The sequence below is a fragment of the Bubalus kerabau genome, chromosome 15 (genome assembly GCF_029407905.1).
Source record: "Bubalus kerabau isolate K-KA32 ecotype Philippines breed swamp buffalo chromosome 15, PCC_UOA_SB_1v2, whole genome shotgun sequence".
NCBI lineage: Eukaryota > Metazoa > Chordata > Mammalia > Artiodactyla > Bovidae > Bubalus > Bubalus kerabau.
In genome coordinates, this window is record NC_073638.1 from 34,770,431 (window position 1) to 34,790,630 (window position 20,200).

The 20,200-nt window shown below is 49.0% G+C and overlaps 1 protein-coding gene across 1 annotated transcript; it reads right to left on the reverse strand.

Moving 5' to 3' along the window:
* Positions 1 to 1,705: 1,705 nt before the first annotated feature.
* MYOD1 (myogenic differentiation 1) lies at positions 1,706 to 12,282 on the reverse strand. Its single transcript, XM_055548454.1, has 3 exons — positions 11,272 to 12,282; positions 10,678 to 10,756; positions 1,706 to 10,416 (listed from the first exon to the last, which is right to left on the reverse strand). Exons 1-3 carry the CDS (start codon positions 11,899 to 11,901, stop codon positions 10,166 to 10,168), a joined length of 960 nt encoding a protein of 319 aa, XP_055404429.1. The 5' UTR covers positions 11,902 to 12,282; the 3' UTR covers positions 1,706 to 10,165.
* Between the last annotated feature and the right edge of the window lie 7,918 nt (positions 12,283 to 20,200).

Genomic DNA, 20,200 nt, shown 5'->3' on the forward strand with positions numbered 1-20,200 from the left:
GTGCCATCTTGTGGCCAAATCTGAGAACTAACCTAACCAGGGCACAGAGCAGGCTTTGGGGAGATAATAAGCAGTGCACCACACAGGCCTATCTCTTCTGCAGATCAGAACTCCTCCCTCCAATGGACAGGGGAGGGTGAAACTAGAGGTGCCATAGTTGGAAACTGGTGATGGTAGCTGTCAGATCTGTAGCGTGAGCACTGAGCCTGGTGCCTAAGCTGGGAATGGGGTGGGGTGTACAGTTGTTTTTTTCTTGTGATCCCTGGGCGAGTGGATCTCAGATCTCTTAGTCCAGCGAAAGTCTCTAAAAGGGCCAAGGTAAAGAATCTTCCAGGGAAGTGCAAGAGCAGGGCTTGTCAGTCTCTGCACTATTGACATTTTGGACCAGATTATCCTTTGTCGTGGGGCTCTCCTAGGAGGTTTAGTAGCATTCCTGGCCTCTACCCACTAGATGTCAGTAGAAAGTGAAAGTCCCTCAGTCGTGTCCTACTCTTTGCGACCCCGTGGACTATACAGTCCATCGAATTCTCCAGGCCAGAATACTGGAGTGGGTAGCCTTTCCCTTCTCCAGGGGATCTTCCCAACCCAGGGATTGAACCCAGGCCTCCTGCATTGCAGGCGGATTCTTTACCACCAAGCCACCAGGGAAGCCCAGATGTCAGTAGAACCCCTTCCCCATTCAGAACAAATCAGAAAGGTCTGTGGATACTGTCAAAATTCCTTGGAGGAGGGCAAAACTTCCTCTGGTTGCAGGGACCACTGATGGAGAGGGATTTGGTTCCAAAGCTCATTTTGCTACTTACTAGCTGTGTAAACCAGCCACATTCTCTCTCCACACTTCTGTTTCCTCAGCTGTGTAAAGGGAGGATTTTGTGAGGATTCAGTGAGCTAGCCTCTCTCATTAACTTCCTCTCCTTCCCTCATCCCCCTTCCCTCGGATTGCCCATCTCCTCCAAACCCTCTGTGACCAGCCTTATCCCGTGTCTCTCTCCTGGGCTCCTGCCATTCACAGCCAGGCCCGTCGCTCAGTGGCAGTATGGCCTCAGGGGCAGAGCGTCAGCCCTCCCTGGGCTTGACTTTGAGGAAGAAGGGCCTCAATACCTGACCTCTTGTTCTTGAATGTAGGAGGAAGGTGAAGAGTGGGAAATGATGATGGCTGGGGTGAAGGATGCATAGGATGGTCAGGTGTGCACATGTGTGGGAAAAATGGGTAGATGCGGGCACTACAGCAAGAGTGTCCCCACAGGACCAGTCAGCAGCCACCGAGTTCTCCCAGAAGTAGCTGGAGATGCATGGCTGCGACTCCCTATAGGAACCTTGTGTGTTCTCTGGGCCCTCATGTCTGAGTCAGCCTGCAGTGTGCAGGGCTGGGTCCAGGTTCTGTGAGGCATGAAAGTGAAAGTGAATGTGAAACTAGCTCAGTTGTGTCCGACTCTTTGCAACCCCATGGACTGTAGCCCACCAGGCTCCTCCATCAGTGGAATTCTCCAGGCCAGAATACTGGAGTGGGTGGCCTTCCCCTTCTCCAGCAGATCTTCCCAACCCAGAAATTGAACCAGGGTCTCCTGCATTGCAGGTGGATTCTTTACAAGCTGACTTACCATGGAGGCCTGAAGTTTAGACATTTGGTGGGGGTTGGAGGTGAGGGTGGGGAGTGCGGGTGGGGTCACATTAAAAAAAAAAAGAATAGAAAGTTGTGTACAAAAGTGAATATTTATTGAGACTTAGAGAAGAAATCAAGACCAAATGTAAAATTTAGAAAACCAACAAATACTAAAAACATTTTTAAAAATCCAGAAAAACAATAGCTTAATATTGTTATTAACTTTCTAACACACCCACATAATACTTTTAAATATGCTGTATTTACTTGGAAGCATTCATAATGCCAATGAAAACAGTTGCAACTTTTTTTGCAGTTACCAAATGATGTTCAGTTAACAAAACCACATTTGTTGTATTAAAGCTTCATCAAATATGGCTGAAAATGAAAAAAAAATCATCATCCTCCCTTATAACTATTTTTTTCTGTGCATCAACATGAATCTGCTTTAAATTTACATGCCACTTTATGGCCTCCCATAGGGTATCGGGCAAGGTTTGTGGCTACTGAAAATACTACCAGGACTGGGTTATTCAGACACATTCATGAAATGGATGGGACCCAGAGTAGCCAAAATAATCTTGAAGAAGAACAAAGTTGGAGGATTCACACTTACTCATTTCAAAACTTACTATGAAGCTACAGTAATCAGACTGTGTGGTATTGGCATAAGAGTAGATACACAGATCAATGGAATAGAATTGAGAGTCCAGAAATAAGCCCATACATTTTATAGTCACTTAATTTTTGCCAATGGTGCCAAGACAATTCAATGGAAGAAAGAAGAGTCTTTTCAATGAAAAGCACTGGAACAATTGGCTACCCGCATGCAAAAGAGTGAAGTTGGATCCCCTCTTCAGATCATCTAGAAAAATCAACTAAAACTCAATGAATACCTAAAATGTGAGAGCTAAAACTATAAAATTCTTCCCTGGATTAGGTCATGGTTTCTTAGATATGATGCCTCAAATACAAGCAGCAAAAGGAAAATATAGATAAATTGGACTCCAAAACCAAAAAGACGTTAGTGCTTCAGAGAACAATATCAACAAAGTGAAAAGACAATCCATAAAGTGAGAGAAAATATTTTCAGACTATATATCTGATAAGGGTCTAGTATCTAGAATATATAAAAACCCTCATAACTCAATAATAAAAAAACAAATGACCTCATTTTAAAATGGACGTAAGATTTGAATAGACATTTCTCCAAAGAAGATATACAAATAGCCAAGAAGAACATAAAAAATGCTAACATTGTTAGTCATTAAGGAAATGCAAATCAAACCACAATGAAATACAGTTCACACCCACTAGGACAACTGGAATAAAAAGACCATAACAGCGCTTGTTGAGGAAGCAGAGAAATTGGAACACTCATACCTTGCTGATGGGAATGTGAAATGGTGCAGCTGAGTGGGGAAGACTTTGATAGTTTCTCAAAAACTTAAACAGAATTATGATATATCCAACAATTTCACTTTTAAGTATACACCCAAGAGAATTAAAATCGTATGTTTACACAATAAGTTGTACATAACTGTTTATAACAGCATTATTCATAAGAGCTAAAAAAATGGAGACAATCCAAATATCTATCACTTGAGGAATGGATAAACAAAATAGGATGTATTCACACAGTAGAATATTATTCAGATATAAAAAGGAATGAAGTACTTTTAAGCTGCTACACTATGGATGAACCTTGAAAACATGCTAAGTGAAGGAAGCCATGCACAAAAGGCCACCTAGTGTGTGGGTCCATTCACATCAAATGTCCAGAATAGGCAGATTTGTAGGGACAGGCTGGGGCGAGGAGAGACAGTGACAGCTAAGGGGTATGGGTTTCTTTGGGGAGTAATGTTTTGGAATTTGATAATGATGATGGTTGCACAAAGCTGTGGCTATAGTACAAACCATCGAATTCGGCACTTTGCCAGTTTGAATTTTGTGATATGTAAATTGTATCCCCCCCCCTTTTTTTTATTGTGAAAAGTAAAAGAAGGATTAGTAAACCAGGAGGCTATAAATAATTTGCTTATGCTAAGAAGAATCTGTCATGGTGCCAGCTCCCTTATCTGTAGAGGACCTGTTTAGTTATCTTTTTCTTTCTCCGAAATGCTTTAAGTTAGTTTCAGAACTGGAACATACCTTTTAAATTCACTAATTCATTACACGGAGAGAGAGCCCAAGTCTAAAAAGGTGAAGCCACATACCCAAGGTCTCAGAGCTGGTCAGAGGCACAGCCAGGCCCACATCCTGGAAAACATGTGGCCATTGATATCAGCTGGGACTTGCGCCTCACTTCTACCAGGAAAGTTCTTTGTGAATTAATATCCACAGTTAAATGTTATCTGGGGAAAAAGAGTTAACTATACAAAAGTGACGCTGTATGGTATAAAAACAAATACTACACAGCCTCACACTGTCCCTCTTAATACTAGTGAGCTGTGTGCCAAGGATTTAAGTGTTTTATAGGAGAGAAAAAACTTGAGTTAGAACCAATTTATTTTTTTCCATCATTATCACCATCACCATTTTGGTCTTTCTCTTCCTTCTCATCTCCTTTGCCTTTCTCTTCTGGATCTTTTTTTCTTTTTTTTTTTTTGCCTTTTTCAGTCTTGCCCACCCCTTTCCACCCATATCAGGCTGTATATTCTTTAATTGCCTCTTCATGTGGTTCTATAATATCATTTTCTATACAGAGAATTGAGAGCTAATTCAGTCTCTCCCTCAACACAGTTGATCAAAACTTGTTTTGATATCATTGATAATTTAGGAAAGTTTCTTTCAGGTTTACCACTCTATTGGAAACATCTATTGGAAAGTGTAATTAAAATGTACACTTTTAAAATTGTCAAATTTGGCAGAAGCGCCATCAGATTTCTCTCATCTGTGGACTATAGGAGTTCAAGGTATTTTCAGTTTTCTTGTGTGGTGATTAATTAAATGCTTTTAAATTGGTAATGTTCATTTACAAATTTGTTGATGCTAAGGTCTTGTTATAGTGGCATATTATGAATTTTATTCTATCTTTGTTAATGTAACTATTTTGTGTTAGACCAGCAAAAACTTAAATCGTTTTCCAATATGCTCAGGTAATTCACTCTTCTTTGTTGAATAGATTACCAAACAATGCAAGAGTCTTATCAATAATTCTGTTAGAAAGTTATCTCTTTTAATAAATTGCTTTTTGTTGTTGTTGTTTATTTTCTAAGTTGTGTTCAACTCTTTTTGCAACCCTGTGGACTATCACCTGCCAGGTTCCTCTGTCCTTGGGATTTCCTGGGCAAGAGCACTGGAGTGGGTTGCCATTTCCTTCTCCAGGGCATCCTCCTGACTCAGAGATGGAACCTGCATCTTCTGCATTGGCAGGTGAGTTCTTTACCACTGAGCCACCAGGGAAACCTGCCAGTACATTTTTTATACTGGTATTATTTTACATAATTACGAATTAAATGAATGCTAGTCAGAGACAATTCCATTTATAATCTGTCCTAGGATACTACATCAAAAATATTTAAAACTATATATATATATATATATATACGGCAAGTCATGGCTCTGCATAACTCTTTAGAGAATAATGTTTATAGCACTGCCTGTATCACTCTAGCTCCACAGGAAAATAATCATTTTCTCTTTATGCTAAACAAAGATAATGAAATTTAATGCTACAGGAGTAGCATCCTTTTTAAAAATAATTTTTAACGATGGAATTTCAATTTATCATCATTCCTCTAATGAAGATAGAATAAAATTATACCTTTAAGCATACTAACAAAGAACCTGAAAACAAAAATTTGTATTTAATCATTATTCAATAGATTATAGATATATTTCAAATTTTAAGGAATTAAATTGCACTAACAAAATATACAGTATTTTCACACGTAAAAGGGCTTATTCATTCTAAAAGAGTTCTCAGATGGACTTTGATAAGAAAGGTTTAAATATGAAGAATGCAGCTTGCTCAAAATTAAGAAAAATGCCTTGAACTTATAAGAGTAACAGCTCCATTTGGTATGATCTAAATAGATGTTGGGGGTATAGTTGTTTTCTCAATGTCAGAATCACTGTAATTTATTTCATTGTTCATCATTATTGCTTCTGTTTTATATTTCATTTATTTAAAAGATATTCCACTACACCCAAATAAGATGTACACCTCTCGAGAGGACCTCAACATGCCCATAAATGCTACCCAACATGAGGGAGGAAGTCAGAATAGAAACAATGGTCATAACCAGTTTCCTAAAATATTTTACTTTGAAATATGTGAGAAAAAAGAAAAAACTAAACCGTGTGAACCTATTTCTAGGGCTTTTCATGCCAGGGACAGGACCTAAAGCTTAAACGTCCTTAGCTTCCAGGTACACCAGCCTTGATGGTATGTTCTGAGTTCTTGTGTGCTTGAGCACACGTGTGTAGAGATACGCACGTGTCTCTATGGAGAGCATGGCCCAGTATCTCCTCAGATCCAGCCCAGGTGAAAATGGCCCCAAGAACAGGGATGTTTCGTCTACACTGCAAATGGGATTCAGCTAGATGTCCCCCACCTCTGGCCCTGCCCAGGGAACTGAGATGAAAAACAGGTCAGGAGGGGACCTCAAACCCCATCATTCATGGGGTGATTCGATCTCTAGCTGAAAGTGTTAGTCACTCAGTCGTGTCTGACTTTACAACCCCATGGAATGTAGCCTACCAGGCTCCTCTGTGCGTGGGATTTTCCAAGCAAGAATACTGGAGTGGATTTCCATGGGCTCCTGCAGTGGATCTTCCCAGTCCGGGGGTCAAACTCAGGTCTTCTGCATTGGCAGGTGGATTCTTTACCATCTGAGCCACTCTGGTGGCTGCTCTCTAGCTACTCCCCTGCATCCTGACATGCTCTCTTCCTCTCTCCTTACTTCCTCTGCAGAGGCTCTAGGGCTGGGCCACTCAGCATGCAGTCTCTGGAACCTCTTTGCCTGGGTTCAAATCTTGCCTCATGATTTAAGCTGATCTAGTTGAAGTTTTTTTTCTGGGAATTTTCAGACTGGAGTTAAATGGTGAGGTAAACCCCTGAGTTGCTGTAGAAAACCAATATGGACCAGGAGAGAGAGAAGGCAAGAAGGAGGTGTGTCAAAGAGCAAGAGGGGCTCCAGTCCCAGCTCTCAAGGCCCACAGGTGCTGTGGTGCTTGCAGCCCTGCTCCCTTATGTGAACGGCCCTTCGTCCTTCCAACACATACCCTGTAGGGTTTAACCTTGTTTGAATTGGGTTTCTGTCACTTGTAACCAAAGTGTCCTTGACTAAATCTGCCCCCATCCCTGTTTCTTCTTCTCCAGAGGTCTCTATAATAGCACCACGTTCCACCCTGAAGCAAACCAGAGCCCAGGGTCACCCTTGGCTCCTCCTTCTCCAGCCTTCCTCGGGGCCTCCAGACACAAGGCTCTGTGAAGACCTGGCCGCGGAGGTGAGAGAGGGCTGAAGGCCAGCCTGCTCTCTAGCCATGGGCCCTGGTGCAGGACAGCATCCTTAGGAAAGAAGAGACCCCCTTTTCAAATTGCACACTAGCTCTCTATAGTCTATAGTAACCCTATAAGCTACGGGAGCCTTCTTATATACAGGAGCCCATAACCCTCTAGGCTACTGGTTCCTTAGTGCAGAAGCTCTGTCTCCTCCTCCCTTTGCCTGATTACTCTTTCGTACTCCATCATCATCTCCCACTGCACCCTCCCTTTATTTATCCTTATGGTATTACCCACCATTTCTAACATCACTTGAGTCTCTGTCTAGTGGCTGTTTCCCTCTTTAAGCTGTGTGAAGGTAGGAACTCTGCCCTCAAGGTTTTCCGTTGTCCTGTCAACCCCTACACTTTATCTAGCACCACTGTCTCTATTCCTCTTTCTCTCCCATCCCCAATCACTACCCCAGTTCAGGCCATACCATATCTCCTCTGAGCAACCCTGGTGGCCTCCTGACAAGTCTCAAGTCTCGTGTCTCGTTCCCTCTTATCTGTTCTGCCAGCTCAGACTGGTCTTTCTAAAATACAGATTTCTTTGTATCCTTCCCCTGGTTAGATTCCTCTATGGCTCTCTACGGCCTTCAGGATAAAGCCTAATTGAGGTCCGTTGTGGCCCCACCTCTGCCTTTTCCCCATCTCACCTTTGGCCCCTTGTGTGAAGGCATAGTTTACTTTCTGTCACCTCTGGGTCTTTGGCCTTTGCTATATCCTCAGCTTGGAGCATCCTTCTTTGGCAGCTCTTTTCTGGCCAACTCCTTCAAGATTCTTATTAGGGTCTGCTTGCTGTCTATACCTTCTGTTCCTACTGCACTCCTCTCCATGTACGTCCCCATTCGAGCACTTAATTCATCGCCATGTAACCAGTTGCTAAAAGATCCAGCCTCCCAAAATGTCTGGGTGCCTCCCAAAATGTCTGGGTGCATCCCAATGTCAGAACTGTGTCCACAAGTCTCTGTCTTCACCCAGCCTGGGACCTGACATCTTCTGAATGAATGAATTCATGAATGAGCCCTAAGGGGTCCCAAGGGAGTATAAAGAACCCCAAGGCACATCTGGGGTGGCAGCCAGATGAATAGTGGAGAATCATTAGTAGCAGCAAAGAGCCCTGGGTGGCTCCCCAGGGGCCCTACACTGGGGAGAGCTGAGGCTCTCCTAGAGCAGAGAGCAGAACCCCGGCTCTTCCTTCTGCCATTATGTCTTGCCTGCATTCCCCAGGCACTCTCCACACCTGCCCCTCCTGGGTGAGAAGAGCCCTTGAAAGGGGGCCTGTAAGGTTTTCAGGGAAAGAAATATTTGTAGGAGTGGGATTATAGGAGCCATTGAGGTCCTGGTGACAAGAGTATGTGAATTAGGGGTTGGAATTGGGCTGAACTTTTGCCAAGCCATCCATCCGGGGTGCCCTCCCAGAGGTTCCTCTATGTGTGTGTGTCCCCTGTGTGTGTGTTCCCTGAGTATGTGTGTGTGTCCCCTATGTGTATGTGTGTGTGAGGGGAGGTCTGTGGCATTGTGCATGTGTTGTCTTCTTTCGTTTCCCAAGACACAGTTCAAGTGGCGCCTCTTCCAGGAAGCCCTCCCCAGCACCCTGACTACATCAGTAGCCCCTTCTCAGCTCTCAGGGTGTTTATAGCTTAAGACCAGCACCGATGCCACCTGTGACGATGCAGCTGTGCATGCTCCCCTCTCCCTGCAGGCTCTGGACCTGTGTCTTCTTACGAGATCCGACAGTGCCAAGATGCTCTAAGTGCTGGGCTACTTACAGCAGATGTGTCTGTGCCTGCCTGGCCGTCCATGCTGGCCCTTTGTGATCACACCTATCACCGAGAGCCTGGAAGTACCCTTCACACTCATTTAGTTTTTCCTCATAATGCTCTAAGCCCCTTATGATACCTATGAGGATTTCGAGTGGCATCTGGAGGACATAATTTTCCACGGATCCTTCGGGACACCATACCTGGCTTCACTCTGTGTCTGGAGGGGCGTGATTCTCAACCGTATGCACTTCAGCATCAACTGAGGAGTAGTTTTGAAAAATACCAGTACCTGGCTGTGGTATCTAGGTGGCAGATACTTTAAATCAGAATCGCATGGACCTTTTATTAACTACTCAGATCGCTCTAATATCCATCCTGACAAGAAAACTTCTGATCTGTGTGCTGTGACGTGCTGTTATGGTCAGAAGAACCTCCTCACGTATTGGAAACATACACACCCCTCCCTCCCAAAGGCCCCAAGCTTCCTTCTTGTAGTCCGTCTGCCGCCTACAGGGGTCGCTGCGGTACAGCTGGCCCAGTTTGCGGATTTCCCTCTCTGTCAAAATCCAGTCCCCAACCCTAGCGAAAGCCGGAGCCACCGCGGTATAAATTAGCGTCTTTATTTCGAACACCTGAGCGAGCGCCCGCGGCTCGCCTGCCTGCCGTATAAACATACAAAGTCCCTGTCGCACCGCACACCATGCCTCAGAGATAAATACAGCCCGAGGGGCTCCTGCTCTGGCAAAGCAACTCTTATTTACAGGAATAGATTACAAAAGTATTACAAAAAGTGGTCCTGAACCGGGGGTGGGGGTTGGGGGGTGGGAGTGGTTACCATTACACCTGTTACACTTGGGAAGGGAGCGGCGGGAAACAGCTGAAGTCCCCAGGGGGCTCCGGAAAGAAGGGGCACGCCCCTTTAAGCGGTCGGGGGTCTTGGGGGCGGGGCTTAGGCCTGCGTGGGTCACACACCCCCATGGGGGAGGGGGCGAGGAAGAGGAAGGGCCTGGCTCCTCAAGGGTCAGCTCCGGCCCACGGAGTAACATCAAACGGCCACCACAGCGGGTCTCAGGGAAGAGCGCTGAGTAGGGGGGGAAAAAAAGGACCATGTCCTTGCCCTGGGGTGCGGGAGGCGGAAACACAGCAGTTCCTTCGCCTCTCCTACCTCGGGAGGGTCGCTTTTAAAGCGCTGTTGGAAGGAGAGTGGTTGGCACTTAAGCGCAATCTTTTGGGCGCGAGGGACCCTGAGGGCGCCATCCCTTGGGCCCGTGGGCAGCGGCGCCCCCCGATGAGGCCGCACAACCCCTCAGAGCACCTGGTAAATCGGGTTGGGGTTCGCGCCTGCGAGGCCCTGAGGGGCAGTGTCGGGGGAAGGAGCGGGGGTGCCGCGCTCCACCTCGCTCCCGGCGGCCGCCTCCTGCGGGCCGGGAGACGACTCCGGCGGCGCGTCGGCTAGCAGAAGCGCGGGCGCGGCGGGGCTCTCGGTGGAGATGCGCTCCACGATGCTGGACAGGCAGTCGAGGCTCGACACCGCAGCGCTCTTCCCGGGCCGGGGTTCTGCGCGGGGAGGGGTAGGTTAGTATGCAGGGGTGCACAAGTCTCCCACCTTCGAGTTCAGTGCTTTGGGGCAGACGGGGAACTGAGGGCCAGCCAGAATTCGTGAGGATCCCACGAAATTTCAGGATGAAAAAGGAGGGAACTACATGCTTAGTATTTCATTCCCGGTACCGTCTTCCAGGATGGGGGCAAGGAGATCCTAGATAAAGAGAAGCCAGGGAAACTCAAAAGGGCATGTGGGAAGGAGGCGCGAATACGCACCGTTGGGCGCCTCGCTGTAGTAAGTGCGGTCGTAGCAGTTCCGCCGCCGGGCACCACTCGGGGGGCCGCTGTAGTCCATCTGCAAATGGAAAGGACGACCGAGTCAGGCCTGGGAACTGCGCAGGGCAGGAGCTCTGTTCCCTGCAGCCGTCCCCTCCCCGAGTCCCCAACTCCCCAAATCTCAGCCACGAGAGTTCCGGGCCCGGATCTGTCTGGTATGGGGAGCAAGGGTGGGCAGGAGCTGTCTGCAGCATGCCGAGCCAAAGAGAGGGCAGACAGTCACCCAGGAGCACAAATCTGCATTTCGGCAACAGGGATAAGAGGAGAAAAAGCAGATCTTCGTGTCGGCGCAGCAGTGTTCTAACAGTGCCCCCAATCGGATGGATCGAATCCTTCCCGTGCATCCCCAAAGCCCTAGGCCACCCCAGTGACAGCTGCCTGGGGGTGGCAGTGGACTCCACCGGGGGTCCACTCCTTGGAAGGTTCCCCGCCCAACCCTCCCAACCAGAGGGCCAGCTCCTTGCCCTCTCGTAAACACATTCCTGATATATCAAGAGCTGCCCGCACTTCTCTAGCCCGGGGTCCTGGCCTTACCATGCCGTCGGAACAGTTGGAGCGCGGACTGGAAGCGTCCGAGTCGCCGCTATAGTGTTCGCCGCTGCGGCCGGGGGGCAACGGGCCAGGCGCGTAAAAGGCAGCGGCAGCGCCGGGAGGCGCGGCGTCCTGGTCGCGAAGCAGCGCCTGCAGGCCTTCGATATAGCGGATGGCGTTGCGCAGGATCTCCACCTTGGGCAGCCGCTGGTTTGGGTTGCTAGACGTGCAGCGTTTGAGCGTCTCGAAGGCCTCGTTGACTTTGCTCAGGCGGCGCCGCTCGCGCATGGTAGCAGCCTTGCGGCGGTCGGCGTTAGTCGTCTTGCGTTTGCACGCCTTGCAGGCCCACAATAAACAGCGGCCCGCCTGGTGGTGCCCGCTGGGCGCGCGCACATGCTCGTCCTCGCGCGCGCCCGGGGCCGGGTGCGCGGCTGCAGGGAAGTGCGAGTGTTCCTCGGGCTTCAGGAGCGCGCCCACGTGCACGAGGCGCGGATCCAGGTCCTCGAAGAAGCGCAGGTCCGGGGAGTCGAAACACGGGTCATCATAGAAGTCGTCCGCTGTTGCAAAGTTGCAGAGAGAGCCGTCGGGGCCCGTCAAGTCTACGTCGCGGAGCGGCGGCGACAGCAGCTCCATATCCCGGCGGGGGGCGGCGCGATCCTGGCTTTGCCCAGCCTCAGCGGCAGCGGCAGGGGTTGCCAGAAACTTGCTGCTGTTCTGGAGCCCCAGCAGTGAGTTAGCAAAGCACTGAGGGTCTGAATGTATAACCAGCTGTTCCCCACCCTCCCCGGTCCTGTCCCGCCTGAGGGACGGACGGCGAGGAGAGCCGCGGCAGCGCCCTGGGGCCTCCCCACCCCTACCTTCACACCAGGCTCCCAGGGCTATTTATCCCGTAGTAGCCTAAGGGCCCCTGAGCCCGAGCTAGCGGCTAGAGGCGGGGGCGCCCGAGGCCAATAGGAACAGAGCAGGGAGGAGCTTGGGATCCCCAGGGTGGCAGCAGGGGCCCGAGACTGGCCAGCCCCCTACCCCTTGACACCCGCGCGCGAGCGCTCGGGCCCCTCCCCAGGCGGGGAGGAAGGCAGAGGCTGGCAGCCCAACGCAACTGCACTTGGCTCCCGGGCACACTCTTTCCAAATTTCTCCAGCACTGGACTCCTCGTGTTTCCGCGGGAAACGCTGGCAACGCGCGCTTACCTTTGGGCTGACTTTGGGGTCCCCTCAGTCCACTGATTTGTGGGGACCCAGGAGCAGGATAGGGGTAGAAATCAGATCTACCGAATCAGGGAGAGATTTGGAAAGAGACACAGGGCAATAAGGCAGAGGTACACTCAAAGCTGAGTTAGTGAGACGGTGAGCGGTAAACCCAAGAGGCTGAGACATTGAGAGAGCAGAAAGCTAGAGTCAGAGGCAGGAAAATGAGCAACGAGAGATGAGACTCAGTCCAAGTGGGGGAACCTGAGACTGAACGTTGCGGTCGTGCCACTTGGCCAGCTTCTGCCAAGGAAATCACTCAGAGGGTCGCGGGCCCATTTTCTCTGCTCGCTTGGAAACCCAGCCGCATCTACACAGGAGTTGATGATCGCTGCTAAAGCTTGGTGCCAATCTCTCCAAACTCAGGGCCTGTCCCAGTCTGGAGGGAAGGAGGCAAACTTCTGCCCAATTCAACCTGTGCGTTTCCACAGGGAGATGTCCAGTGTGGGTCTCAGTTGCAATGTCTCTTCTGCTGGGGAAAAAAGGGAAAGTTCATTGTGCAAAGGCTTAGAACGAGGAGACCACCTGAGAACCTGACTTCAGGGTGGAGTCTTTGAGAGCGGAGTTTGCAGACCAATGAGCGGAACCCCACAGTTCCCTGTGTGATTTTGTGGAAGTCACATCTCCTTCTGAACCTCAGTTTCCCCACTTTGTAAATCTGAGGACATTAATAGCGACCTCTCAGAGTGATTGTGGTGGTGGTGAGAATCTAAAGAGAGCAAAGATGTGGAAGCCCTCAGTCCGAGGTACAAGGATGTACTAACAAGAGGGCTTGCTTCTGTCGTTGACACCAGCTGGACAGCTGGAAGGTGTGCTTCTTATAGCCTTCTCTGCTGTCAGCTGGGGCACTGAGCTCCGACGACGGAGGCCAAGGTAGTCTTAGGGCTAGGCTCCTGTGAAGGCCTCAGGGCATTTCTCCCCAGCCAGGACCACGGGAGAGACTAGTAATAGAAGGAGGAGGCAGCCACTCATGGAACTCTGGCTCTCTCACAAGCTCTCCACTCCTGTAGGGTGGCTCAGCCTCTTCCTGAAACTTCAGTCCACACCTTCCTCTCCACACCTGGGCTAGAGATCTCTTGGACCAGACACCCCTACTGGGTCTCTCCTCCTGGAGCCAAAAGATATAAGCAAGAATGATCCTTGTTCCTTTCCCACTAACTTCTGGAAGCTGTCCAAACTGGCCCTCTGTGCTCTGAGAAGTCAGTCCTTCTCTTCTGGAGCCCTATCTTCTGTAATTCTCTGCCACTTCTACACCTCTGGCTCTAGTAGTGCCGAAGGTCCCCCTTTAGGAAGTGCTCACCTCCTCTCACTCCATAGCACCATCTTCATTTATTCGTTCAGCACACCTCATGGAGTGTCCACTATGTACCAAATACTGGTCTAGGTGTTGAGGATACAGCAATGAACAAAACCAAGGCTCTGCTCTCATGGTGCTCACACTGTAGGGTTGGTTGGCAGATAATAAACAAATAAGCAAGGAAATGTATGATGTCAGGAGGTTGTAAGTTCTATGAAGGAAAATAAAGCAAGACTGGGGAAAAAGTGATGGAAATTATTTCATTATGTGGAGTGGTCAGGGAAGACCTCTCTAGCTTGATTCCATTTGAGCAGAGACCAGAATGAAGGGAGGGCAGAAGCGGCTATCTGGAATCAGATAGAAGGAAGAGCACGTGCAAAGGTCCTGGGAAAGGACCGTTTATCAGCTTTAAAGTACATGAAGGAGGCTGGTATATCTGAAGCAGAATGAGCAAATGTGCGAGTGGTAAGATATGGGGTCAGAGAGGGAGCAAAGGATTTGTATTCTGAGATAGAAAGTCAACGGAAAGGTTGAGCAGCAAAGAATGTTACCATCTGACTTATTAACAGGAGCAAGCTGGCTATGGAGAGCAAAGGCACAACAAGGAGACCAACTAGGAGCCCACTGAAAAATCCAAGTGAGTGGTGATTGTGGCTCAGATCTGGGTGGTCATGTTGCTGATCACTGGAATGGAATCTTCACAATTTATTTGCAATTGTATGTAGGCAAGAGAAATTTGGATGGCTCCTGGAAGAATGGAATTGGAGAAGAGCAGGACTGTGAGTGGCAGACCCAGAGTCCAGGATGGCACAAAATTTGAAATGCATTTTCAACATCCAGCTAGAAAGGTTGAGTAGGGAGGGGGTTTATGAGGTTGGAGTGTCAAAGGGGAGGTCTAGGCCCATGGGTAGCCTGACCACTCTACCTCTAAGACATAGCTCAAGTCTCTGCATCTCCACTGTAACCATCCTGGACTACACTGCCACACTGCTGGCCTGGATGCCCACCATAGCCTCCTGGTTCCTCCTCTCACTTCCACTCTTGTCTCAGTAGGCTCCATTCACTACACAGCAGCTTGAATAATCTTTTAAACATGTACATGGGATTATATTTCTGTCCTGCTTCAAACTCTGTAAAGCTTCCCATTGCATTTTAAATAAACTCTCATCTCACCTGGGCTATCAGGCCCTATGTGAACTGGCCTTAGCCCATCTCTGCAGTTGCGCCTGGACCCATCATCCCCTTCGATCATTCAGTGCTAGCCTGGCCTTCTTTCCTGTCTGCCAACACTCTGAGCATAGTCCTACCTTGATGCTACGTACTTGCTGCTTCTCTGCCAAGCCCTTCCCAGACTGGCTGATTTTTATACATCAGGTCTCAGCTCAAACTCGCCTCCTTGGGATGTCTCTGACCATCCTGTCTATGGTAGCTGAGTCACATCACCCTGCTCATTTTCTTCCTAACACAGCCACTCTTAACTTCTTAGTTGGTTCATTCATTGATTGATGTGGCCCCAAGAAGTCAAGGATGCTTTGTTCACCATGGTATTCTCTGAAACCATCAGAGTGGCTGTCACATAGCAGGAACTTGATAAATGTCAAAGGACTGAATGGGTGGCCTCTTAGCCTTGACTCTCTATGGATATATTTGAACATCTTGAAAAGTGTCATTAATGAGGCTGCTTGTATTTCTTCTGAACAGGATAGTTGCATACATGATTAGACGTTCATGCTGGGTCACTCTTCCCAGGAAAGACTCGGGTCCATCTGCCTGAAGCATGATCTTTTAATTCATCAAATATGCATGGCCTGCTGCAATATTGTCATAGCATCCTATAGGAAGATTTGGTGCTTATAATAAACTTGAGTCTTTTAATTTGACTTACATTTACAATGAGGAATGAGAATAGTTATATTAGTAATTTAGTTTGAAATAAATATTTCTTCCCATTGGTTCAAGCCTCCGCAGAATGCCTGGCACATTGTGTGTGTGTGTGTGTGTGTGTGTGTGTGTGTACACATGTGTGTGTGCTCAGTTGTGTCTGACTCTTTGCAACCCCACAGACTGTAGCCCACCAGGCCCCTTTGTCCACGGAATTTTCCAGGCAAGAATACTGGGGTGGGTTGCCATTTCCTCCTCCAGGGGATCTTTCCAACCCAAGGATTGAACCCACGTCTCCTGCGTTGGCAGGCAGATTCTTTACCACTGCACCACCTGGGAAGGCAGGCACACAGTAGGCACTCAATAAATGTTTCTTGGATAAATGAATCAAACTCTTTAATTGAAGGGTGCCCTGAGATTTCCAGGTAAAGCTCTTCAAGCCGTTTATTCATGCAGATCTGGATTCTTCTCAAGCAAGCAAAGAAAACACAGAAATATATTGGATTCTGAAACTTAAATGATCACAACTTTGCTTTTTGTGTTTTGCATTCATAAGAACCACCTCAGGGCTGTCATCAAGGTGCCTTTACAATAAGTAAATGTTGTATGTTCAAACTTACCAAACACATTTAATATTTTATCTCTTTTGGCTTAGAAATCTAAACTCCATCGACAGTTTTTAACTTGATTTGTAGCTTCGTCTTCTCTGGAAATTAGAAAGCATGGTTTTAAAATGCATACGCATTCTGGGGGTATGATGCCATTTTTCTATTAGACTTCCAAGTGGGATTTTGTTTGCAGCAAGTCTTCTGCTGCTTGAAGAGCTTGGGATATACTGAACTTGGTGACCTTTACAGGGCTGACCCCCATGCCTGCCTGGAGTCACTCTCTTGGACATGCCACCACATCTTTTGGCAAAGGTTTGCCAACACCACCATCCCATCCCTGTTGCCAAAAGATCAGGGAGAAGTGTGTCTGTCCAGGGACCTGGGACCCTTTAGTTGTAGTGCTGGCTTGGGGGCAGAGAGGGGAAAAGATGTCAAGTCTGGAAGCAGAAAGAGTCCAAGCTCTTACATTGTAGAGTCTAGTCAAGGACTTCTCCTGGCAGAGGCCAACAGCAATGGACTGGGGGACCTATGGAGGGGGCTTCCCCCAGCACCTCTTCTTCCATCTCAAGGCTAAGCAGGGTGGTGGGCTGTGTGATCTGGAGCAAGGGCACACCTCACCCTGCCCGAGTTTGCTTCTGGCCTTTACAATGAGGGGCTCCTTTGGCAGCAGGGAGGGAGGGAGGGCTCTCTTCTCTCTCCACCCTTTCCAGCCCTCCCTCCTCAATTCCCCTTGGCCTGCCTGCCTGGGACTATAAATGGAGAGCCAGCCTCTGGGCAGGAATGCATGCCTGGCTGGGCCCCCCAGAGTTGCACCCTCAGGGAGCGGCCAGCTCCAGGGCACCCGGCAGCCTTTATATATATATATATAGCCTCCGGAAACCCAATCCAGCCTGCACCTGCCCCGGTCTTCAAGCACCCTGCCCTTGCCCAGGCTGGACCTGTGGCCTCTTCCCCTGGGGTTGGCACAGGCCATGTATCTGCTGGGGGAGGGGACATGCCACAGGGCCAGACGGTGAACACAGAACGGGCCAGGTTGGGGACGGCCAGCCTCAGATCCCCTCTCTGTCTCCCGGCTTCCCCTTCCTGCCCCTGGATCCACCTCGATAACCCTGTTCTGTCTCTGCCAACGAGACCCCTAGTCCTGCACTGAGGCCAGTCTGGGTTGATGAGGACAGTAATTGATGCGGTCCTAGATTCAGGGTCAGGGGCCCAGAGATCCTCCACAGGTGGCCATATTTCCCACTTTACAGTACTCCCCAGCCTCCCACATACAAACAGGGCTTGGGAGTCTAGTAGCTGAACTGGGAGTTGGAGAAAAGGGGTCCAACTGGGAGCTGGACAGGGAAGGGGGCAGGGAGACCACAAATGATAGGTGTAACCCACACCCCCTCGTGTGCAGGGCGGGGCTTCATGGAGTGGTGTGTGCACTGTGGGGCGTACGCCCAGTGCCGGCCATCCGCTCTGTGATTCGTTCACTCATTCAGCAAATATTTATGCAGCACCTTCTGTGCCAGGAAGTATAAGCAGAGAACAAAACAGTCAATGTTCCCTGCCCTTATGGAGCTGACAATCTAACAGGTAGACTAAACAATAAACATGCTAATAAATAAATCATGGAGTAGGTTAGGAGGCACAGAGATATTAAAAGCAGAGCAGGGTGAGTGGACTTGGGGCGCCAGGGCAGAATTAAACAGAGGGGTCAGGTTGACACAGTGACATTTGAGCGAAGAGGTAAAAGAGGCTTGGGAGCCAGCCTCATGCCCATCTGGGGAAGAAAGTTCTGGGTGGGGAGAACAGATCACCGTTGAGTATCTTCTGTAGGATAACTGCCTCCGCCAGGAGAAGATGATTCATTGGGGAAGAGACAGGTGTAGCTTCCACTGTTCTAGGAGCCCTTGGCCTGAATGTCTGATGCCGTGTAGGCAGGCTAAGGGTGAGAGGATGGCGTGAGATGGGGCTTGGGGATGGCTTGGATGGGTGACTTATAATGACAGGGTGAGGTGAGGATGTGATGCTTTGTTCACACAGAAACACATGTACCAGGCGTTGCATGTTGACAGAGTGGGTGGAAGGCTTGGGAGAGAGCTTGGCACTGAGGGAAGGGAAGGGCAAGTCCCCCACAGGCTGCACAGCTTTTCACCCTGCCTGCCCCAACTCACACAGGTGCCAAGCGCACCTCGCTGCATGCACACCTCAGTCTCTAGGTATACCTCCCAGGAAGGGAAAGCTGAGGCCCAGATTATGAACCGCTGATGCTTGGCTTTTGGAAAGACCTAAGGATTTCACTCATACAGCCTCTTGCCCTTCAAGCTTATCCTTTATGTAATTAAAGCCTTTCTCAGTCACAGAGGTGAGCACAGAGGTCTTCGTGGACCCAGGTTCCTGAAGTCTGAAGTACAAACTTGCTCTGGTTTACTAAACTGCACAAATAAGGTGACAAGAGCTTAATGACCAGAGGTGCTAATGCAGGCAGGGTTCTGGAAGGTGCTAATTAGCCTTCCAGCCTGAGTGCTTTAGGCTCCTGGGGTGAGGAGAACTTCATGAAAGGAGAGTTCACCATCCTCACCGAATATACTCTCAAAAATAGTTTTTAAAATGCAAGTTTAACTTAAAGCATCACAGATTTAAGTCAGGCACAAGAAATAATATTATCAAAGTATGCGCATTGTCCTTGAGCTAAGATGGTGTGGATGCTGCAGAAGGTTGAGGAAGAGGCCTCTCCAAGTCACCCTCCACTCTGTGCACATAGGATCTGTGAAAACCCAGATGTCTGTCTGTCTCCTCTGCCTATGACAACCCACAGGAGGCTGTGCCAATGGTCCGGCGTGTGGGCCCAGGACAGAGCTGCCAGGAGCGTTTCCCTGGAAGGGGCGTTGGCCTCACTGCCGTCCCTCCCTGCGTCTGTGGACACACACCAAGGACGTCCGTCACACTGTGCGTACTTCACACTCCATGGACATCTCAGTCACACTCTGGGCACATCTTACACAGCATGTACGACTCATATTCTGTCTGTATTTTCCACCCCATGCCCACCTCACACATCTGTGTATCCTATATAGAGGACGTATCGTCTACACTGTGCATACTTCTTACACCATGTCCATCTCACACTCATTACACATCACATTCAATGTGTATACCTCGCAAACATGTATACCTTACACACTGTGCACACCAACCTTACAGAACACTCCTGTGTCCCACAGGCTTATATTCTAGGCCAGGTACAACTATACCTTAGATACATCACAGACTTAAGGTTGCATAGCATCACTGACTCAATGGACATGAACTTGAACAAACTCCAGAAGACTCCAAAGAAGCCTGACATGCCATAGTCCACAGGGTCACAAAGAGTTGCCTTTGTCTAAGGCAATGGCACCCCACTCCAGTACTCTTGCCTGGAAAATCCCATGGGCGGAGGAGCCTGGTAGGCTGCAGTCCATGGGGTCGCGAAGAGTCGGACATGACTGAGCGATTTCCCTTTCACTTTTCACTTTCATGCCTTGGAGAAGGAAATGGCAACCCACTCCAGTGTTCTTGCCTGGAGAATCCCAGGGACTGGGGAGCCTGGTGGGCTGCCGTCTCTGGGGTCGCACAGAGTCGGACACGACTGAAGCGACTTAGCAGCAGCAGCAGCAGCAGCAGCAGCTGCCTATGTGCCTGGAAGTCCCCTGCTCCACCCATAAAAAAAGATGGTAAGTGGGCGTATTGGAGGTGGTATCCATCTTTTTCTTGCAGTTTCTACTTTGAACTTTTTAAACTGAGTCTTCCTGCTGAGAGAAGGTCAGGCCTCCATGTCAGGGTTGAAGGAGGAGCAGCTCAGGGCCGAAGGGAGAGCTAGTGATGGGGGGCCCTGCCATAGGGCTGACACATGTGGCAGGATCCAGTGGGCA